A 16,977-nucleotide genomic window follows, 5' to 3' on the forward strand; every position below is an offset into this window, starting at 1 on the left:
CTATGCTGGTGGCCTCTCTCCCCCAAGAGATGAGGCTGCACCCCTCTCGCCCTGCTCCTCAGGGGACCACCCACTGCCAAGGGACCACCGAGCACCAAGAAGGTCCTTCTCTTTGCCCCCACCCTGGTCCCTAAGGCTGGACTAAAGACTTAAAGCTGTGGCTTCGACCTGCCCAGGGGGACAAGCCGCCTGCTCACTGATCACGCACTGGCAAGGAGGACGTGTCACCTGTCACAGCCCTGCCCAGGGCCCGTCCCCACAAATCTGCTAAGGGCTTTAGGCTGCTTCCTTAAACGCCAGATTGAGAGCAAGACCCGTGACCTGGTGCCTGGCAGGCGAGCGCAGAGGGAGCGCCTGTTCCAGTCGGCCCAGCCCTGTGGTGTAGGGGTGAGCGGCTTCCTCAGAGAAGCCCACCTGGCTGCTCTTTAGCGCTGCGGGCAGGTCAGGGCTGCGGCCATTCGGCTTTGTGGAGATGGACAAGGACAGCCACAGAAACCCCGTTCACTGAGGAGCGACCAGGCCTAAGAGAAGGCAATTGGTCAACGGGCAGCGGGCTCTGTGTCAGGTATGGGGACACCGAGGTCGGGCCACGTCCCATTCACTGGCTATGTGTCGAGTCCTTATCCCCCGTCCTGTGGCCCCAAGAGCCCTGCAGCTACAGCAATGTGAATCCTACACACACTATGGCAGGCCTGGCCAGCAGGGCCGGTCGGGAAGGAACCGTGGGCCAGATTCAAAGCCGGACAAACAGACCCCGTTACCGCTCAGCTACACAGACGCAGCCCCCACGGGGCCGCCACTCACCGAGGAAGGACTTGGCCACTGCGTGCAGGGCTTGTGTGGGCCACGGCATGAACCAATCGATGCCCGTATTGTTCACCAGGCCTGGAAGAGACGAGAGCTGCTGGCCAGGCCACGGCCCCACTCACACAAGGACGTCAGTCTCGTCCTCAGGGCCCAACACCACACAACTGCCCCAATATTCAGCCAAGCACGTCGCCAGCACTGACAAAGGTCCTGCAGGGCAGGGGGACTAAGCCACCCCACTCGGGACCCTCTGCTCCTTCCCAGGACATGTGTAGCCATGAAGTGTGTCAGGACCCCGCCCTGCCTCCAGGGCCTGCTGGTCACTGTGGGGTCTCACAGGCTCACAGCTCACTGCAGGGCCTCCTGCAACCTGGGCTGCATCCTGTTCCCTCCACCCGTCCTATTCCCTCCGCCTGTTCTGCCTCTAGTTGCTGGCACAGCCCAGGACGTGGACGCTCGCGGTGCCTCCCCCTTGCTGTGGGCGGCGCCCAGGCTACCTGGGAAATTTCTGCAGCGGGTTCTCAGGGTGTCCCCGACTGGGGACATGCCCAGGACCATGTGCAGGTTGTTGGCGCTCTTGTTCACGAAGTACTGCCACACTGACTCCTTGGCCGGGCCCGTGCCCTGCTTCATGGCCTCCTGCCCAATCTGGCTGAGGATGGCCTCCTTCTCCTCTTCCGCAAACAGCGCCGGCACGATTCCTGGGAACCAAAGCCGTGTGTGTGTGTGTGTGTGTGTGTGTGTGTGCGCGCGCGCGCGCCTGTACGTGCCTGCACGTCTGAGGGCTTGCACAGCCCCCGGATCCTGCTCCCGCTTCTAGGCAGAGACGCAGTGACCCGGGAGGAACTAGCCTCATCCTCCTGGGCCAGCCCTGGCGCTCCTCACGACCTCGATGCTGTCTCGATGACGCCTGAGTCTATGCTTAAGTCTGGGATCCTTCGAGGCCTCCGAAAGGCCCCTCCAGCCCCACGCGCGTCCCCTCAGCCAGGCCTCTCGGGACTCTGCAGCACCTCCCCTGCCGCGTGGTGAGAAGCACGGCCGCAGGCTCATCAGACACCCGGAGACTGACCCAGGGTGGGGGCCGCTGGGGGCGCGAGCCGCACCTGAGGTCAGCATGTTGTTGACGAGCTCCAGGAAGCCCTCCTCTGCCACGTGGCCATCAGTGAACAGGAAGATCATGGACTTGTTCTCGATCCCGAGCTTCGTGTACAGGCTCTTGAGATCGTCCCGGAAATTGTTCTCCGAGTAGCCTCGACTCAGGAGAATCTCAAACACCTGCAGAGAGGGGCAAGTGCCCGGGAAGGCAGCAGCCCAGGCCCACCGCGTCAGGCCACAGAGTGGGCTGGATGCTCCGAGCAGGGGCCACACGGTGCCCCGGGGACAGGGAGGAAGGGAGCAAGTGCGGATAAGACAGAGACACGCGACCCAGGGAGGGCGAGGACACGCTGGTGTCCGGGATGGGCTAGCAGGAGGGACAGCAGGAGGGACAGCAGGAGGGACAGCAGGAGGCCGCCACCCGGGGCATCAGCGCAGGGCACAGGGCAAAGAGGCCCAAGCACCTGATGTTCAGACTCAACCAAGCCACAGACGACAAGCTCGCAGGTCCCAGCCCCGCCTTCTGGTCGGCTCAGACTGGCCAACGGGACATTGACATCAGGAGGGATGAAAGAAACAAAACCAATTCTCGGTCCAGAGACAGTCCAGCAGGGAAGGTGCTGGCCTTGCACACGCCTGACCTAGGTTCGAGTCCTGGCATCCCATAAGGTCCCATAGCCCCGCCCGGAGTGATCCCTGAGCACAGAACCAAGAGTCTGCCCTGAGCACTGTCCGGTTTGACCCAAAAATGAATCCTCGACTCGATGAAAACACAGAAGCCACGGAGCGATATTCCGCTCTGATGTTTGCACCCAGTACCTGCTGTGGGCATGGGCTGCAGGAACCTAATTCTGAGGGGTGAGGCCCACTGACCTCGCAGCCGGCGGTGAAGGCGGCCAGCCGGGCCAGGGACTGCTTGCCCGAGCCGCCGACACCCACCAGCAGGGCGTGGCCGCGGTACATGCGGATGATGCGGTGCACACGGGTCAGATGCTCCAGCGCGTCGTCGAAGAGGACCAGGTTCATTTTGGTGTTGCTCTCGTTGTACTCCTCAAGGAGCTCCTGCGGCAGGACAGGAAGCGCTGCTGGATGCTGGTTCCCGACGAGGTCTCCCCGCCGCCCCCCAGAGACGGAGAACAGAGAACTTCCTGAGAAAAGGACTCGGGTGGACGTGACGCAGGTTTGTCCTCACCGTCAACATTCCCCTCTGCCGAGGCCGGGGAGAGCGAGCGGCCAGGAAGGCGCTGGCCCCGCACGCGATGACCCGCCCGTAATTCCTGGCAGCACAGAAGAGCCCACCAGGAAGGATCCCTGAACGCAGAGCCGGGAGTGAGCTCTGAGCACAGCCAGGTATGGCCCCCAACAAAACCAAAGCAACGTCCATCAGACGGCCTGCGACTGGCCATAGGAAATGGGTTTCAAGACTCCACCGGAGAACCAATTTGGGCCACACACCAGAACCCAGGGTCCCTTATATGGGCTGGATGGGGCCAAAGCAGGGCCTGGGGGTCTGTGTACCTGACGGCTCCTGGCAGGACTCAGGGGCTCCCAACCAGACACCAGGTCTAAGGGACCTAACGCCTGCCCCGGCTCCCAGCCCTGCCCTCTCCCGTGAGCCAGACCACGGGCACCTGGAACAAGGCCTTGGCGGCCTCGTAGTCCTGGATATCTTCATAGACACGCGTCTCCTCTTCATTCAGAGCCATCCGGAAGTCCCCAAACAAGATGGGGTCCCTCATCACCACCTCCTCCTCGTCTGGAAAATGCTCCATGACCAAGAGCTGGATGAGGTCTTGTACCTGGCAAAGTCCACGGAGGACCCAAAGTCGCCAGCACGAACACGCGTGAAGGGGGACTCGTGTCCCAGTCGTCACAGGATAACCCCCTGCCTGTCTCTGCAATTGGGAGCGGGGCAGGCCGCTGGGGTTCTCACTCCCACGCTTCCCGCCCCAAGGATGACGTCGTGGTGAGACTGGCACGCCGACTGCTGCGACTCGACATACTGACCAGCAGCTTGTCTGTCGTGTTGATAAGGCGGTCGTGGAAGACACGCAGACACTCGTTCCTCCACACGCGCACCATCTGCCCCACCGTCTGGAACCTGTGGGGCGGCAGGCGGGGTCAGCCCCCGTGTGCTGCTGCAGAGCCGGCTGTAGGGCCAGGGAGCGCCCTGTCCTTGTCCTCCTGCCCGGCCCCTCCTGCTCAGGGTCTGGCAGACAGACGCGTCTCCTGTGTGACCAGACCCTAAAGTCCTCCCCGGGGTAGAATGTCCTCTCTGACGAACACCGCGCCGGGACAGACAGCCACTGCCGCGCTCGGGGGTGAGACCAGCATTGGGGCCCAGGCAGAAACTCTTCCTAAGAACCAGTCCCGTCTGGACCCAGGCCTGGAACTTTCTCCAGCTTTGTATCGAGTCTTGACTGACCCCACACCCCTACGTCCCCCTCCTCTTTCTTGGCGGAGGTCACCCCTGGTGGTGTTCAGGGCCTCTGCTCCTGGGGGATCACGTGGTGCTGGCATTCAAACCTGAGCCTGTGCTCGACCCCTGGAACCGCCTTCCTGGCGCTCCCACCTGAGCCTGTGAGGACAGGTGGACAGTCCTTAACGTGCTGTTTAGTGTGTGCGTTCAGAACGTGGGTCCCAGCACCACAGCCACATAAGGGGCTTCAGCGTACACACCGGCACTGGCTTTACTACGTGGCAGGCGGGGACCGAGCCAGGCTGGGTGGTGCTCAGGGGCTGCTCCTGGCTCCGCACTCACAGGTCACCTCTGGTGGTGCTCAGGGGACCTTAGGGGGTGCCGGGCATCAAACTGGGTCGGCCAATGCCGGTCAAGGGCCTTAAGCCTGTTCTCTCTCTCTGACCATCTCAGTCTGATTTCAACAGGACCAGCTCAAGAACAAGACTTAAGCCCTTCCTGTCGTCAGTGCGGACAGCTCCCCTAGACGCACAAGGCCGCCAACCGGAAGCAGGAAACAAGTCCTGTGCATGAGCCGAAGGTTCCCAGGGAGAAACTCTGACTGGCCGTGAGGAGGGAGGACAGCTGAGGAGTGGCCAGCTGACCACAGGCCCACACCCTGCCTCGGCCTCTCCGGCCTCTGCCAGGGGAGGGGCTGGGCCATGAATCCGAGTCCAGCAGGTTCCTCACCGTGGGCACTGCCTCCCAGCACGACGGGCTGCACTCACCGCTGCGGGTTTGTGAGGACGAGGCCATTAAAGACGCGTGAGAGGTCTCGGAGGTTGAAGATGTAGTGGAACTTGGACGGGGTGGGGGGCAGTTCCTGGACGACGCTGCGGTACAGGTCCAGCGTGCAGCGAGTCAGCAAGTCGACCATGGCCACGATGCTGCTGTGGAAGCCCTGAGGGGGAGGGCACTGCTGGCGCTCTGCGGCGCGCGGAGGGGAGCCCGAGCCCAGCCGAGGAGGGGCCGGGACAGGAAACCCCACGGAACAGGCTGCGCATGAGCAGCTGCGGCGGCAACACAGTGACTGGGCATGGGGAGAATATTCCGGAGAATATTCTGGAAGCAGACAGTGGTCAGAGCTGCCCAGGGGTGCAGACAGAACCGTTACTGAACTGGACATGTGGTAAAATTAGACTCAGCTGAACTGTGGCACGTTTGGGGGCAAGGCGGACCCTGAGGAAGCCCACACTCCACGGACAACTCCCGGGCTCAGGGCTCGCTCCTGGCAGCGCTCTGGGGCCCACGCGGTGCCGGGGACCAAGCTCGGGCTCCCGCACAAAAAGCGTGTGCTCCAGTACTCTGCGCCATTTCCCCGGCCCCTGGTCACAGTCTGAGAGGAGGAAAGTGGGGAAGGCCAGAGGAGTCCACACCGCCCCTGCACTGGCCCCGTCTACACCTTAACCTGCGAGCGTGCGGGCGGGGGCCCAGGGTCGGGGCAGCTCTCGGGAGTTTTAACTGACCCACGGAGACTCGGGGTGGGAGAGCACCTCGGTGGGGCCTGACCCTGCAGCCACACACACACCCGGGTGTGGAGAGCCTCCACGGGGCCATGCTTCGTAAACAACACCTGTTTCTTGTTAATTGCACCGTGCTTTGTAAACAACTCCTAATAAGGAAACAGGATGTCTTGCCACGCCCATAAGCTGTAACTAACCTATCAGATGCGGACACGTGGGCATAAGCAGGCAGCGAGAGGTATATAAGGGGGGAGGTCACCTAGCTAGTCGGTTCTCCCTCATGCGCACCCTTTTCCTCCTTACTCCACGTCCCCGTTCCTGATTTCTTCTCTAACGCATGAGAAAGTTCCTAAATAAATCGCAGCCAAAAGGATCTCCGAGTTGCGTGTTTCTTCGCTGGACGAAGCGGCGCGCGACACCCGGGCCCCCACCCCATGCACCGCGCCAGTGCTGCCCGCCCTGCGGGAGTCCGGGTGCAGCCCTGCGTGAAGGGAGAGGCAGGACAGAGGGGAGAGTGCAGGGAGAGGGAGCACGGAGGGAAGAGTGCAGGGGGAGGCAGGAGGAGGGAGCGTGTGTGGGGAGGAGCCTGGAGCGGGCCGAGTCGGGGCAGTGGCTCCCCACGGCCCTGAGCCACATTCTCCACATGTCCCCCTCCTCCATCCCCCAAGCCCAGTGGACATGCACCGCCACCCTCTCCCTGTCCAGCTGAGACGGGGGCTGGGCTAACGTGAGGAGCTTGTCCACGAGCACAGGGGGCCTGAGTCCAGCACCCCTGGCCCCACGGGTGCCCGTAAAAGCCCAGCAGGGGTGTATGGCTCCCGCCAGAGAACATGCAAAGCCAACACTCCACACTGGGGCTTGGAAATGCAACAGCCCCACCAGCTCAGGCCTATTTCTCTCTTCCTGGTTTCCAAGGAAAGTAAACTGTGTTTGCGGGCCCTTAAAGGGCTCGGTCCAAGGCACCCAGTCCTGCCATCACCCACCTGGCACAGGCCCTGCCCAACCATCGATGGACATCAAGTTACCGTGGTGTGGCCACTCAGGATGGAGAAATAAATCCGGTGCAGAGACTCCTCAGAGGGAAACAGGACGTTGAAGATGCTGAACAGGGAGATGAACCTGGGGTCGACCTCGTTGCGTCCTCCTCCGGCCTTCCCCATGGCAGCGATGAAGCCGAGGTCACGGATGTTCTTACAGTTCAGCTCCTTCCCACGGTCGTATAAGTAGCCTTTTTCCAAGAGCAGCTTCAGCAGCGCGATGGGCTGCTGTGTGCCATACTCGTCCACCTGGGCCAGAAGGTGTGAGCAGTCAGGCCGGACTCGTCTGCCCAGACTCCGAGGCCTGCGAGATCATCTAACCCTCGTGGGACAACTCGGGGTCTCACTTCAGAGCCTCGGAGTTTGTGATTCGTCTTTCAAAACCCTTCCCTCAACGGACCAGGGCGGGGACTGCCACACCCTGCTCCTGACTGCAGAGCACCAGCGCACAAGAGATGCTCAGAAACGGGGATAGTCGGATGGACGACGACAGAGAGGGAACAGGGAGACGGGTGAGAGGTGAAGAGGAGGGTAGATGAATAGTGGATGGGCGGACGGCTGAAGGTGGGTAGTGGGTGGGCGCTGGGTGTATAAATAGGCGGTTTATGGATCTGAGGATGGGCGGTGAGTAGCCAGGGGTGTGGATGAAAGGGTGATGGGTGGGTGATGAACAGATGGTTGGACAGATAGGTGGGTAAATGCGTGGACGAAGGGGGAGGTGTGTGGATGTGTGTGGGGGTGGGTGGAGAGGGAGGTAGGGGAGGTGGAGTGCGTGGGTGGGGGGTGGAGGAGATAGTGTGGGGGGCGGGTGGAGGCGAGGTTGGTGCTGGACGGTTGCTCGGTGAGGAGTGCGTAGGGGGTGAGCACTGTGGTGCAGGCTGTCTGCACACGTGGAGCTTTGCATCCTGTCCACACAGAGATGACGTTCGGAGACAGAAACCTACATTCCAGCCCTAGAAAACTGCCTCTCTGACACTTTGGCCCAGAGCCCCTCTCATTGGTAAATCCAAAGCTCATGGCCCTTGTCTGTCCTTCCGATTCCCACGTGCGGGGCCCAAGGAGAGTGCGAGTCCTAAAGTGCTGATGCTCGGAGGACTGGGCCTCAGACACATGCACAGTAAACGCTGGGGCTGCTACAGCTGCAGGCGTCAGGGACTCAGGAAATGGTGACTGTGCACGCACAGCCCAGCAACACCGTCCTCACGCCGCGGCCAGACCCCGTGCCCTGCAGAGCTGGCATAAACAGCACCTCACTCCCCCTCACACCACCTTAGGGCACTGCTGCCGCCGCCCCAGCCCCCGCCACCTTTGGCATGTTCATGTCGTCCATGAAGACCAGGAGGCGCTTGCCCATGGGGGGGCCGTAGGTGTCTTTGGTTCGCTTCTCCACGTTGGCTTCCAGGTTCCTCTGGATATCCAAGGACGTGGTGCGGGAGGAGAAGTTCACCATCAGAACCAGCTGCAACAGGAAGCGGAGCTGGGGAATCCGCCCGGCCAGGAGCCACTGCCGGGACTAAGACAGACGCGAGGCTGCTCCTGGCCGTGTTCCCGGGTGCGCTGGCAAGAACCCCTCTTCCTTCTGTTTGTTTTGTGTTGGTGTTGGCAGACCCCAGCCGGCAGTGCTCAGGGATCACTCCTGGAAGTGCTGGGGGGCCCATATGTGGTGCCAGGGATCGAACCCAAGTCAGTCTCATGCAAGGCTAGTTCCCTCCCCGCTGTCCTGTTGGCCAGCCGAGGCCGCTACACGTGTGCCCTGGGGCCAGCAGAGGTGGGGTGGGGTTTGGGCACAGCCCTGGCCAGATATGCCTCCTCCAGAGCGCTGCCACTCACGTTGGTCTCTTCGTTCAGGTTCTTGAGGAAGTTCTGGGTGGTGGCTGTCTTGGAGGTGCCCGACTCTCCGACCAGCAGGACAGGCTGTTTGACCCTGACCATCTGCTCCAGCATCCAGGTGATGCGGGTGGTGTCCGTTGTGTGAACTGGGCCACAGGTGGGGAATGGGGTGTCACAGACAGCACGGGGGGCATCGGGGACTCACCACCTCAGGAGACCCCTGCGGGCCCTACCCACTGACGCTCAGAGCTTTGTGGGGGCCAAACCGAGCCGCAGGGTGGGCCGGGCACAGTTTTCTGGGCCTGGCCCATTCCTATGGCTACCGTGGCCCTCACGGCCCAGCTGTCCAGAGGGCTCTAACATCAGGCTCTCATTCAGACATGGCACATTTCTGCTTCCGTTTCCACCCCCTGATGCTCCGCCAGAGCTGCAGGCTTGGTCTTTCCGACCAGCAGGGCCCTCAAAGTGATAGCCCCGATCGCCGTGCGTGTTGGGGGGTGCTCACCCCTCCAGGGTGGGGTCAAGCCCCCACTGTCTGCCCTGCTCCACGGGAGGGAACCAGCAAGACATGAGCCCAGCACTCATTTCATGGAGTCATTCGGCCTCCTCGGCGGCCCAACGGCCAAGGCTGCCTCAAACCACCCCTCCTGCAGAAATACACCCAGCTCTGCGGGCTGGCGGGGGGGTCACAGCGCTGGCAAGGCTCATGTTCTCCCGTCTCCCCCAATCAGCACACGGCACAGGACGCAGAGCCCAGCTGGCCGGGACTCACCCAGGATGTCGATGAACTTCCTGTCGGGGTCGTGGACATACTGGGGAACTAAGGAGCTCCAGGGAATCCACCTCTTCTGCGTGGAGTCGAAATGGAAGTCGTACAAGGTGGGGAGTTGCGCTGTGGGGGAAGGCACGGCGGGCGCCCGTGGTCAGTGCTGCCAGGGGCATGGCCGAGCCCGGACGGCGCTGCCCGGGCACTTGGCACTAACAGCACTGACGCTGCCCGGGTGGCCACGAAAGACAGAAATGCCAACCTCAGCCCAGCGGGAGGCCCGGTTGGGGGGCCCTGCTGGAGGCTGGTCACAGAGGGTGTGTCCTGCAGCAGGGAAGGCCAGGCCCCCGGGGATGGTGTGTGAGGTGCTCAGAGCAAGCCAGGGCCCCAGCAGCCCTGCCCTGCCCTGCAACCAGCTACCCCCATGCATCGCCAGCCACGGGGCACAGCAAGCCCCTTCCTGGACAGCGGCCTCCACACCTGTACCCACCTGCCCCAGCACCCAGGAGCCCCACCAGGTCGATGCTGGATGCCCCCTGGCCAGGAAGGACTACACAGACCACACCCTAAAATGGGGCCCAGGACCCGTGCCAGTGGGAGCTGCTCCAGTCCTGCTGTGCGCAGGGCCGGGAGCGGGGCAGATCCACGGCCAGGACCGGGTCTGTAAGAGTGAGGGAGTTGGAGACGGGCAGGGCGGGGAGGCGTGTAATGACAGGGGCGTGCGGAAAGACAGTGCCGTGGTCAGGGTGAGGGAGGGCCAGAGGTGGACGAAGGGTGGACAGAAGCTGGTGAGGGCAGAGCGGGATGGGGCAGGCGGGCAGCGAGGGGGAACTGTGGCCCAGGGAGATGGGCCAGGTTGGGGGGGCGTGGGCGCAGGGCACCACCTGTCCACTCGCTCAGCATGGGCGGAAGCACAGAGGCACCACAAGACTCAGCAGTCAAAAGGAAGGAAGGGGAGGGAGAGAGCCGAGCAGAGCCCCACGCGGCGCCCCTGCTCCTACCCGGCAGCTGCCCAGGGATGGCCCAAACCCCGTCGGTGCTGGCAGATGGCAGGGATGCCACATTCTTGACACTTTCGTCGAATCTGGTCCTTCCGTCCTCGAGCAGGGGAGCACCCAGCGAGCAGTACAGCGCCTCCAGGAAGTAGCACTCCAGGAGGTCAATGTCCTCGATGTCCCCGTCCAGCAGCGCATCCAGCATCCGGCTCAGCTGGGTCACCTGGACACGGGAAGGGCAGGGAGGGCCATGGGGTTCCGCTACACTTCCAGAGTCCGTTCTGCTCCCACATCTGGGGCCCCATCCTAGGAGCCAGCCGGAGCCTGGGCCTCGGCTCCCGGGGCTGCAGGAGGGACACGCGCCTCCTTCCCGCCCATGTCGGGGAGATGCCGTGGGCACCCTCACCATGTTGAGGTCCGTCTGGGGAACGATGGTCTTCAGCTTCTCGCCCTGCCGCCCGTCCACGATGCCCTCCACGATCACCTCCATGAGGTAGGGCACGTACTTCTCGAACAGAGAGTTGAGATCTTTTTGGTCTTGCTGTGAGAGAACAGGACCCCACAGTGGTTTCAGAGGGGGCGTGGTGGGAGAGGAAGGGCGAGTCGCGCCTTGTGACCAAAAGTAAAGTGGGCACGTTGTGACAGGGCTTCATGTGGGCAGGATGCTTGTGCCACAGACACTCAGCGGCTGCCCGGGGGTGGTCACAGGGCCCATCTGACCTCACAGTTGACCAGCCACGGTGCAAAGTGGCAGAAGACCCCTACCCTCTTCCCGGGACCGCAGGGTCCCCGGCCTCTCCTGTAAGTCAGAGCCCTGAGTGGCTGGGTCTCTGCCATACCTGGGCGCGGCTTCCCAGCTCTCTGCCTCCCCTACTGGATGTGCACCCAGCCCACCAGCACCCCCCTGCTCTGATATGACCAGGAGTCCCGGTAGGGCCTGTCCCCCTCCCCTCCCCCTCCTGCTCCCCGCACCATGGACAGAGCTGAGACGAAGTCTACTTCAGAGGGGCCTCGTGACCCATCACAAGGCCTGACCTGACAAGCGAGTCCCCCCACGAACCAGACCCTCGGACAGAGCTGGGTAGGTGGGCACTGGGTGCTGCCTGCAGGCAGGGCCCCAAGGGCTGGAGTAAGAGTCCCCAGGGACAAGTTCAAGCCACGCCTATGATTTCTGGTTTTCTGTTTTCCTGGTTGCGGGCTACGCTCCATCCCTTCTCAACACCCCCCCATCCCCCCCCACTCCCGGTGAACCGCAGCTGCTCTCATACCTGCCAACGGGCAGAGGGAGTTGTTGACCAAGAAAACGGGTGGCCAGCAAGGCCAAGAATACCATTCCACTCTTTACAGAGACAAACCGGCTAACTCATCTACACTCGCCGAGCCGTCACCGATGGTCCCGGCAGGAGTCATCTAGAGACCAAGTAAGGGCGGCTCCCAGCTCTCCCTCCCACTTAGGGCTCATTCAAGATTCAAGGCCATCGGCAGGTTGAGGTCAATCACAGCCGTGGCCTTCGATGATCACTTTCCCCTGGGATCACGGGCACCCAACCAGCGCCTGACAGGAAGGACGTGAGGTTCTTTCTAGAAACAGCCCTCACCTTGTTCGGTATCTGACTGACCCACTTTTTCCAGTAAGGCTCATATTTCAAGTTTTTAGGGTCCACGTACACCATTCCACAGCGGCTCACGGTGGCAGGGGAGGCATACTGGAGGTCTCCGACCTGCAGAGGGAGGTGGACAGTCCAGTCCCCGCCAGCAAACACAGGATCACACGTTCCGGGGGCCACTGGGCCCCCCGGCTGACCAGCATCCGTGACGCTTCTGAATAAACACTTAGATTTAAAGCAGGAAGATTGTAACACATCTTTGCTGCCCACCATTTAAGGTTTTCTCACATAACACCAATGTGAAACATCTGCCAAATGTAAAAAGAAGGAAGTTGTGCAAATTCCCCAAATTTTTTTTTCCAGTTTTTTTTGGCCACACCCAGTGGTACTCAGGACTCAATCCTGGGTCTGCACTCAGGAATCACTCCTGGTGGTACTTGGGGGACCATATGGGATTTCAGGATGGAACAAGGTCAGCTGCATATAAGGCAAGTGCCCTCCCCACTGTACTATCGCTCCAGTCCCAGAAAAAAAAATTTTAAAAAAAACTACCATAGATGATGGCTGAATTTCTGCCTTGGCCATATGTGAACAGAAAGGGCTGAGAACATGACATCCTAGGCCCACTGGGGGTGTGGGGGTGGGGGGGAATGAAGGCCATTAGGAAACAGGACAGAACCCAGAAAACCAAATCAGCATAAGACAAAAGCACGAAGAGAAAGAGAAAGACAATCACAAACTCCAGAAAAGACAAATGGCTTCGAGAGGCCATGGGGTCGCAGTGGACAAGCAGCTCGCTGCAAACATCCTCAACCGATGCAGGGCAAGCGGGCACGCCTGCCGCTGCCGGAAAGAGCCCCTCAGTCCACGCTGCCCTTGTCCCGGCCCCTCCCTCTGCCTGTCCAAGGCCCTTGGACACTCCCCTCGAAGAGCAGTGCGCAGTGTGCCTGCAGGCGGATGCGCTCGCCGTTGGCCAGTGTCAGCAGCTTGTTGTCGTCCATCACCGAGTTCATGTTTTCCACCCACAGAGCATCCACGTCGCCATCAAACAAGATGTACCTGCAGCAACAGAGCCCGTGAGCAGACGGCGCCCACAGACCCCACGGTGGGTGGCATCCGCGGAGGTCCGCAGGACTGACACACACCAGGGACACTTTCCTCCCGCTGCGCCCACAAAGCTGGCCGCTCTCTGCACCAGGGACCAGGTGGCAGCGCAGGGAGTGCCAGCCCTATGCCCATGGGGAGGGGGAGGGCACTGGGCGAGTGGCAGTGGCACCCACAAGCCTGAGCAGGGCCCCTAGCGCCCACCCGAGCAGACCAGGGCCAGCCGCATCTTCCCGGCCCCCAGTCAGGCTCGCAGGCTGCTGGCTGGACAGACTCGGAAACCCCCAGCCCCACGATACTCACTTCCGCTCCTTCTTGTCCGTTGGCTTGTTGATCTCCCGGAAGATGTTGGACAGTACCCCGTCTGTCCAGTCCCGGGTGGTGGGGTCCAGGATGCCGTAGAGTTCGATGACACTCACAGCTTTGGGGTTCAGGATGTAAAGCTTAGTCGTCAGCCCCATCCTGAATCATACAAGAGGCCTTGGCTGTGGAGTCTTAGCAGCACTCCCGGGGTCGCACACATGTGCGTGTGTGCGCGTGTTATGTGTGCGTGTGTGTGTGCACATGTGCATGTGTGTGCGTGTGCATGTGCGTATGTGTGTGTGGTGTGTGGGGCATGATTCTAAACTCCAGCCCCCATTAGGCATTTCTCTGCGATGGCTCCCACCCCCCCAGGGCAGCAGTGCACAGCCCCGCATGCCAGGAGCCCATGAAGCAGGTCTGAAGGTGCAGCTCTGCAAGGGGGAGCCAAGGCTCATGTGGACTGAGCCACGCAGGCCACAGCCACACGCAGGACCCGCTCTCATGACAGTTTCAAGGTCAGAGAGCAGGAGCAGCACCCGGAGTGAACTCCGAATGCCAGGCCTCCGGGACTCACATGTGGCCCACTGGGAATTATGTGGGCGGGGCCACCCCCCAACCCTGTCTTCCAGAACATTCACTAGAACCACAGTGGAACCTGCCGCATGTGTGCACTCGTGGTACTGACCCGTGCACTCCTACAGCAATGGCCACTGAGGCCACCAGCAAGGCGGCCCCCACAGTCACTCACCGGGTCTGGGCCTGACACAGAGTGCTGATGACCACAGACTTGCCCCCTCCCGTGGGCCCCACCACCATGGTTGTGTGGCGGGTCAGCATCGTCTCGAACATCTGGACCACCTTGTCCACCTGGGGCACAAACACGGGGAAGATACAGGTGGGTGGCAGTCCCTGTAGTTCCTCTGGACCGGGAGCAGCTGCCCCCTGGGCATGCCCACCACCCCAGCCCTGTCAGCATGCTCCGCCCCAGAGTGTTTCATCCCTGCACCTGGGCTGGCCTGTCCAGCGCTGAGAACCACCGAGACAGGCCTGTCCCTTCTCCCCTACTGCCCGGCTACCTGCAGGCATGTTGGGGTCACAGCCCCAGGCTCTCCTCGGGCACAAGCCTCGGGGGTCCTGGTCCACACTTTCACTTTCTCTTTTTTGGTTTTGGATCACACCCAGAGGAGCTCAGGAGCTTCTCCCAGCTTTATGTGGGGAGCCGGACACCAGGGCCCCAGTTGGGGGCTCGTCTCCCCAGACCCTGCCTCAGAGCAGCATCAGGGCTCACAGCCCCAAAGCACCCTCGTCTCCTCTGACGCCCACATCGAAAGCAAAGATCAGAGCCTTGTGGGTGCTCCCATCCTGGGGGCCTCGGGTGCTCTCGTCCTGGGGGCCTCGGGTGCTCTGACCAGAGGCAGCCCCTAGGGTCTGCAGCCTTGAGCTGGGGCCTCGGACGGGCACTCGGAGAACTTTGTCTTAGTAGTGGCAGCTAATCCCCGAGGGCCTCGGGTTTCACGATCCTGCCTGTGCCACCTGATTCACTTCTCTGGACTGGTGGGGGGTAGGGAAAGAATCTGACAGATGTGGGGCCCCCAAACGGGACGGGCACATCGCCTGCCCACTAAGCCGAGGACCGCGTGGGACATGTCACCTCCAGGCACAGAGCCCTGCAGCTTGGAAGGGCAGCCCACCTGACTGGGCCTCCCATGGTGCGGGTGGCCCCGTGAGGGCTGGGCCCCTCACCTGCACGGGCAGGACCACGTAGCCATTCTCCTCCAGCACCTGCTCCACGGCATCGTTGAAGTCGGGGTAGCGCACGCGCGGGCAGTCCAGCCCCGGGAAGAGGTCGGAAATGAGGCCAAGGAAGAGCGGGACATCCTCGAACACGAACTTGGGCAGGTTCATGTCCCGCAGGGCGCGCATGAGCACCACGTCCTGGGAGAAAAACTGCGTCCACGACCCACCGGACCGGCCGGTCCCCACAGGAACACGGGTGCCCGGCGCCCTCCGGCCCTGCTGTGCGGTGGGCCAGGCGGCGCCCCCCACACCTCGCAGAGGGGGGGAAAGAAGGAACAGCTGCTCTCGCCTGGTGGGCGCCTGCACCCCCCCTGCCCAGACCCCTGCCTGCCCCCTGCCCCAACCCCCGTGTCCCCTCTGCAGGCCGCACTCGGTCAGAGAAGAGACACGTGCAGCTGACCAGAAGCTGAGGGCCAACTGTGACACCTTCCCAAGGGCCCGGGCGCATCCACCCACCTCGCGGAGGTCCGGGGAACCCCGCTTCAGCTCCCCCGCCATCACCAGCACCGACTTGAGGGCGCGCAGCCCGAAGTCATAGTGGTTCTGCTTCGACAGCTGCTCCCGGGCCAGCTTGTACAGCACCGTCATCTTCTTGGCCAGAGCCTTTCCGAGTTCAAAATTAAAAAGGAAACAAAAATGATTTTAGATTTCTGATGACTAAGGAAGTGGGTCTGTGATGGTGCTGGCACAGACGGTCCTGGCGGGGACTCACCGCTACCACCACGAGTGCCGAGCCCCCATTCTTTTCTAGAAAGAAAGAAAAAGGGGAAAAAGGGGGGATTGACAAAGGAGGAAGGAGAGTGGAGAAAAGATGAGGAAGGAAGAAGGGAAAGAGGGAGGGAGAGAAGAGGGAAAGGAGGAGGGAGAAGAGAAAAGAGGGAGGGAGGAGGGAGGAGGGGCAGGGCGGGAGGGCGCGGTCACCTTGGCGCCCAGGAAGCCCTCGGAGAAGAGCATGATCTCGCAGATCTGCTGCAGGTCGGGCACGATGACCACCACAGGCCTGAAGAGCGCCTTCACCGACTCGGGCAGCTCCGTGCGGCCCGCGTAGCCGGGGTTCATGGTGATGAAGATGCCCATCCTCGGGTCCAGGGAGATCTCGTGCCCTTCAAACTGGGGAGCAAGTGAGGAGCAAAGGAGCAGGAGGTGAGACTGCAGCCTGCCGGGGGAGAGGTGACCGCACTGCCCAGTCGGGGGACAGCAGCAGAAGCCGGGATAAGTCACCAGGGCCCCTAAGGATGCTGCCTGACCCCCACAGGCTGCGTGACCCCTCTGAGTCTGTGACCCCAACAGGCTGCGTGACCCCTCTGAGGCTGTGACCCTGACAGGCTGCATGACCCCTCTGAGTCTGGTTCTCTCTGGCAAGCTCACGTGATGAGACCACATGTGAAGGAACCGGCTGACACCCCGCAAAGCAAGTTTCAACTCTGCCCTGCAGGGGCCCCAGGAAGTAGCCTGAGCTCAGGCACCCCACGCCCTAAGCCATGGCCACACGGTTGCCCGTCTCGCCAGCCCAGGCCACTCTCCCTGTCCATGCCACCCACTCATACTGGCCGTGTCCTTTCTCACGGCTTTAGGAGGACAGAGGCTGTGGGCACTCTCAGGCACAGGCTGCTCACCCTCTCCGCCCCCAGCACCCCCTGTCAGGCCTGGACTGTGCCTGGCATGTGTTTTTAGGACACGTCTGCATTTCTTGTGGCGTGGGCATAGGATGCTCC

General features: G+C 62.0%; 1 protein-coding gene across 1 annotated transcript in view; it reads right to left on the reverse strand.

Annotated features, from left to right (window-relative positions):
• The window catches only part of DNAH10 (dynein axonemal heavy chain 10), an 83,053-nt gene that overhangs the window by 22,038 nt on the left and 44,038 nt on the right, over positions 1-16,977 (reverse strand). The window contains exons 35-54 of the mRNA XM_055147078.1: positions 16,184-16,372; positions 15,719-15,865; positions 15,209-15,400; positions 14,214-14,332; positions 13,466-13,624; positions 12,976-13,117; positions 12,050-12,172; positions 10,858-10,992; positions 10,458-10,674; positions 9,463-9,582; positions 8,691-8,836; positions 8,167-8,319; positions 6,849-7,109; positions 5,089-5,261; positions 3,910-4,003; positions 3,534-3,701; positions 2,776-2,964; positions 1,911-2,082; positions 1,305-1,508; positions 805-885 (exon numbers count right to left, since the gene is read on the reverse strand). Of these exons, the coding sequence (XP_055003053.1) occupies positions 805-885; positions 1,305-1,508; positions 1,911-2,082; positions 2,776-2,964; positions 3,534-3,701; positions 3,910-4,003; positions 5,089-5,261; positions 6,849-7,109; positions 8,167-8,319; positions 8,691-8,836; positions 9,463-9,582; positions 10,458-10,674; positions 10,858-10,992; positions 12,050-12,172; positions 12,976-13,117; positions 13,466-13,624; positions 14,214-14,332; positions 15,209-15,400; positions 15,719-15,865; positions 16,184-16,372 (3,184 nt within the window). The remainder of the gene's footprint in view (positions 1-804; positions 886-1,304; positions 1,509-1,910; positions 2,083-2,775; positions 2,965-3,533; positions 3,702-3,909; positions 4,004-5,088; positions 5,262-6,848; positions 7,110-8,166; positions 8,320-8,690; positions 8,837-9,462; positions 9,583-10,457; positions 10,675-10,857; positions 10,993-12,049; positions 12,173-12,975; positions 13,118-13,465; positions 13,625-14,213; positions 14,333-15,208; positions 15,401-15,718; positions 15,866-16,183; positions 16,373-16,977) is intronic.

This window comes from Sorex araneus, chromosome 9 (genome assembly GCF_027595985.1).
Source record: "Sorex araneus isolate mSorAra2 chromosome 9, mSorAra2.pri, whole genome shotgun sequence".
In the NCBI taxonomy this organism is placed as follows: Eukaryota; Metazoa; Chordata; class Mammalia; order Eulipotyphla; family Soricidae; genus Sorex; species Sorex araneus.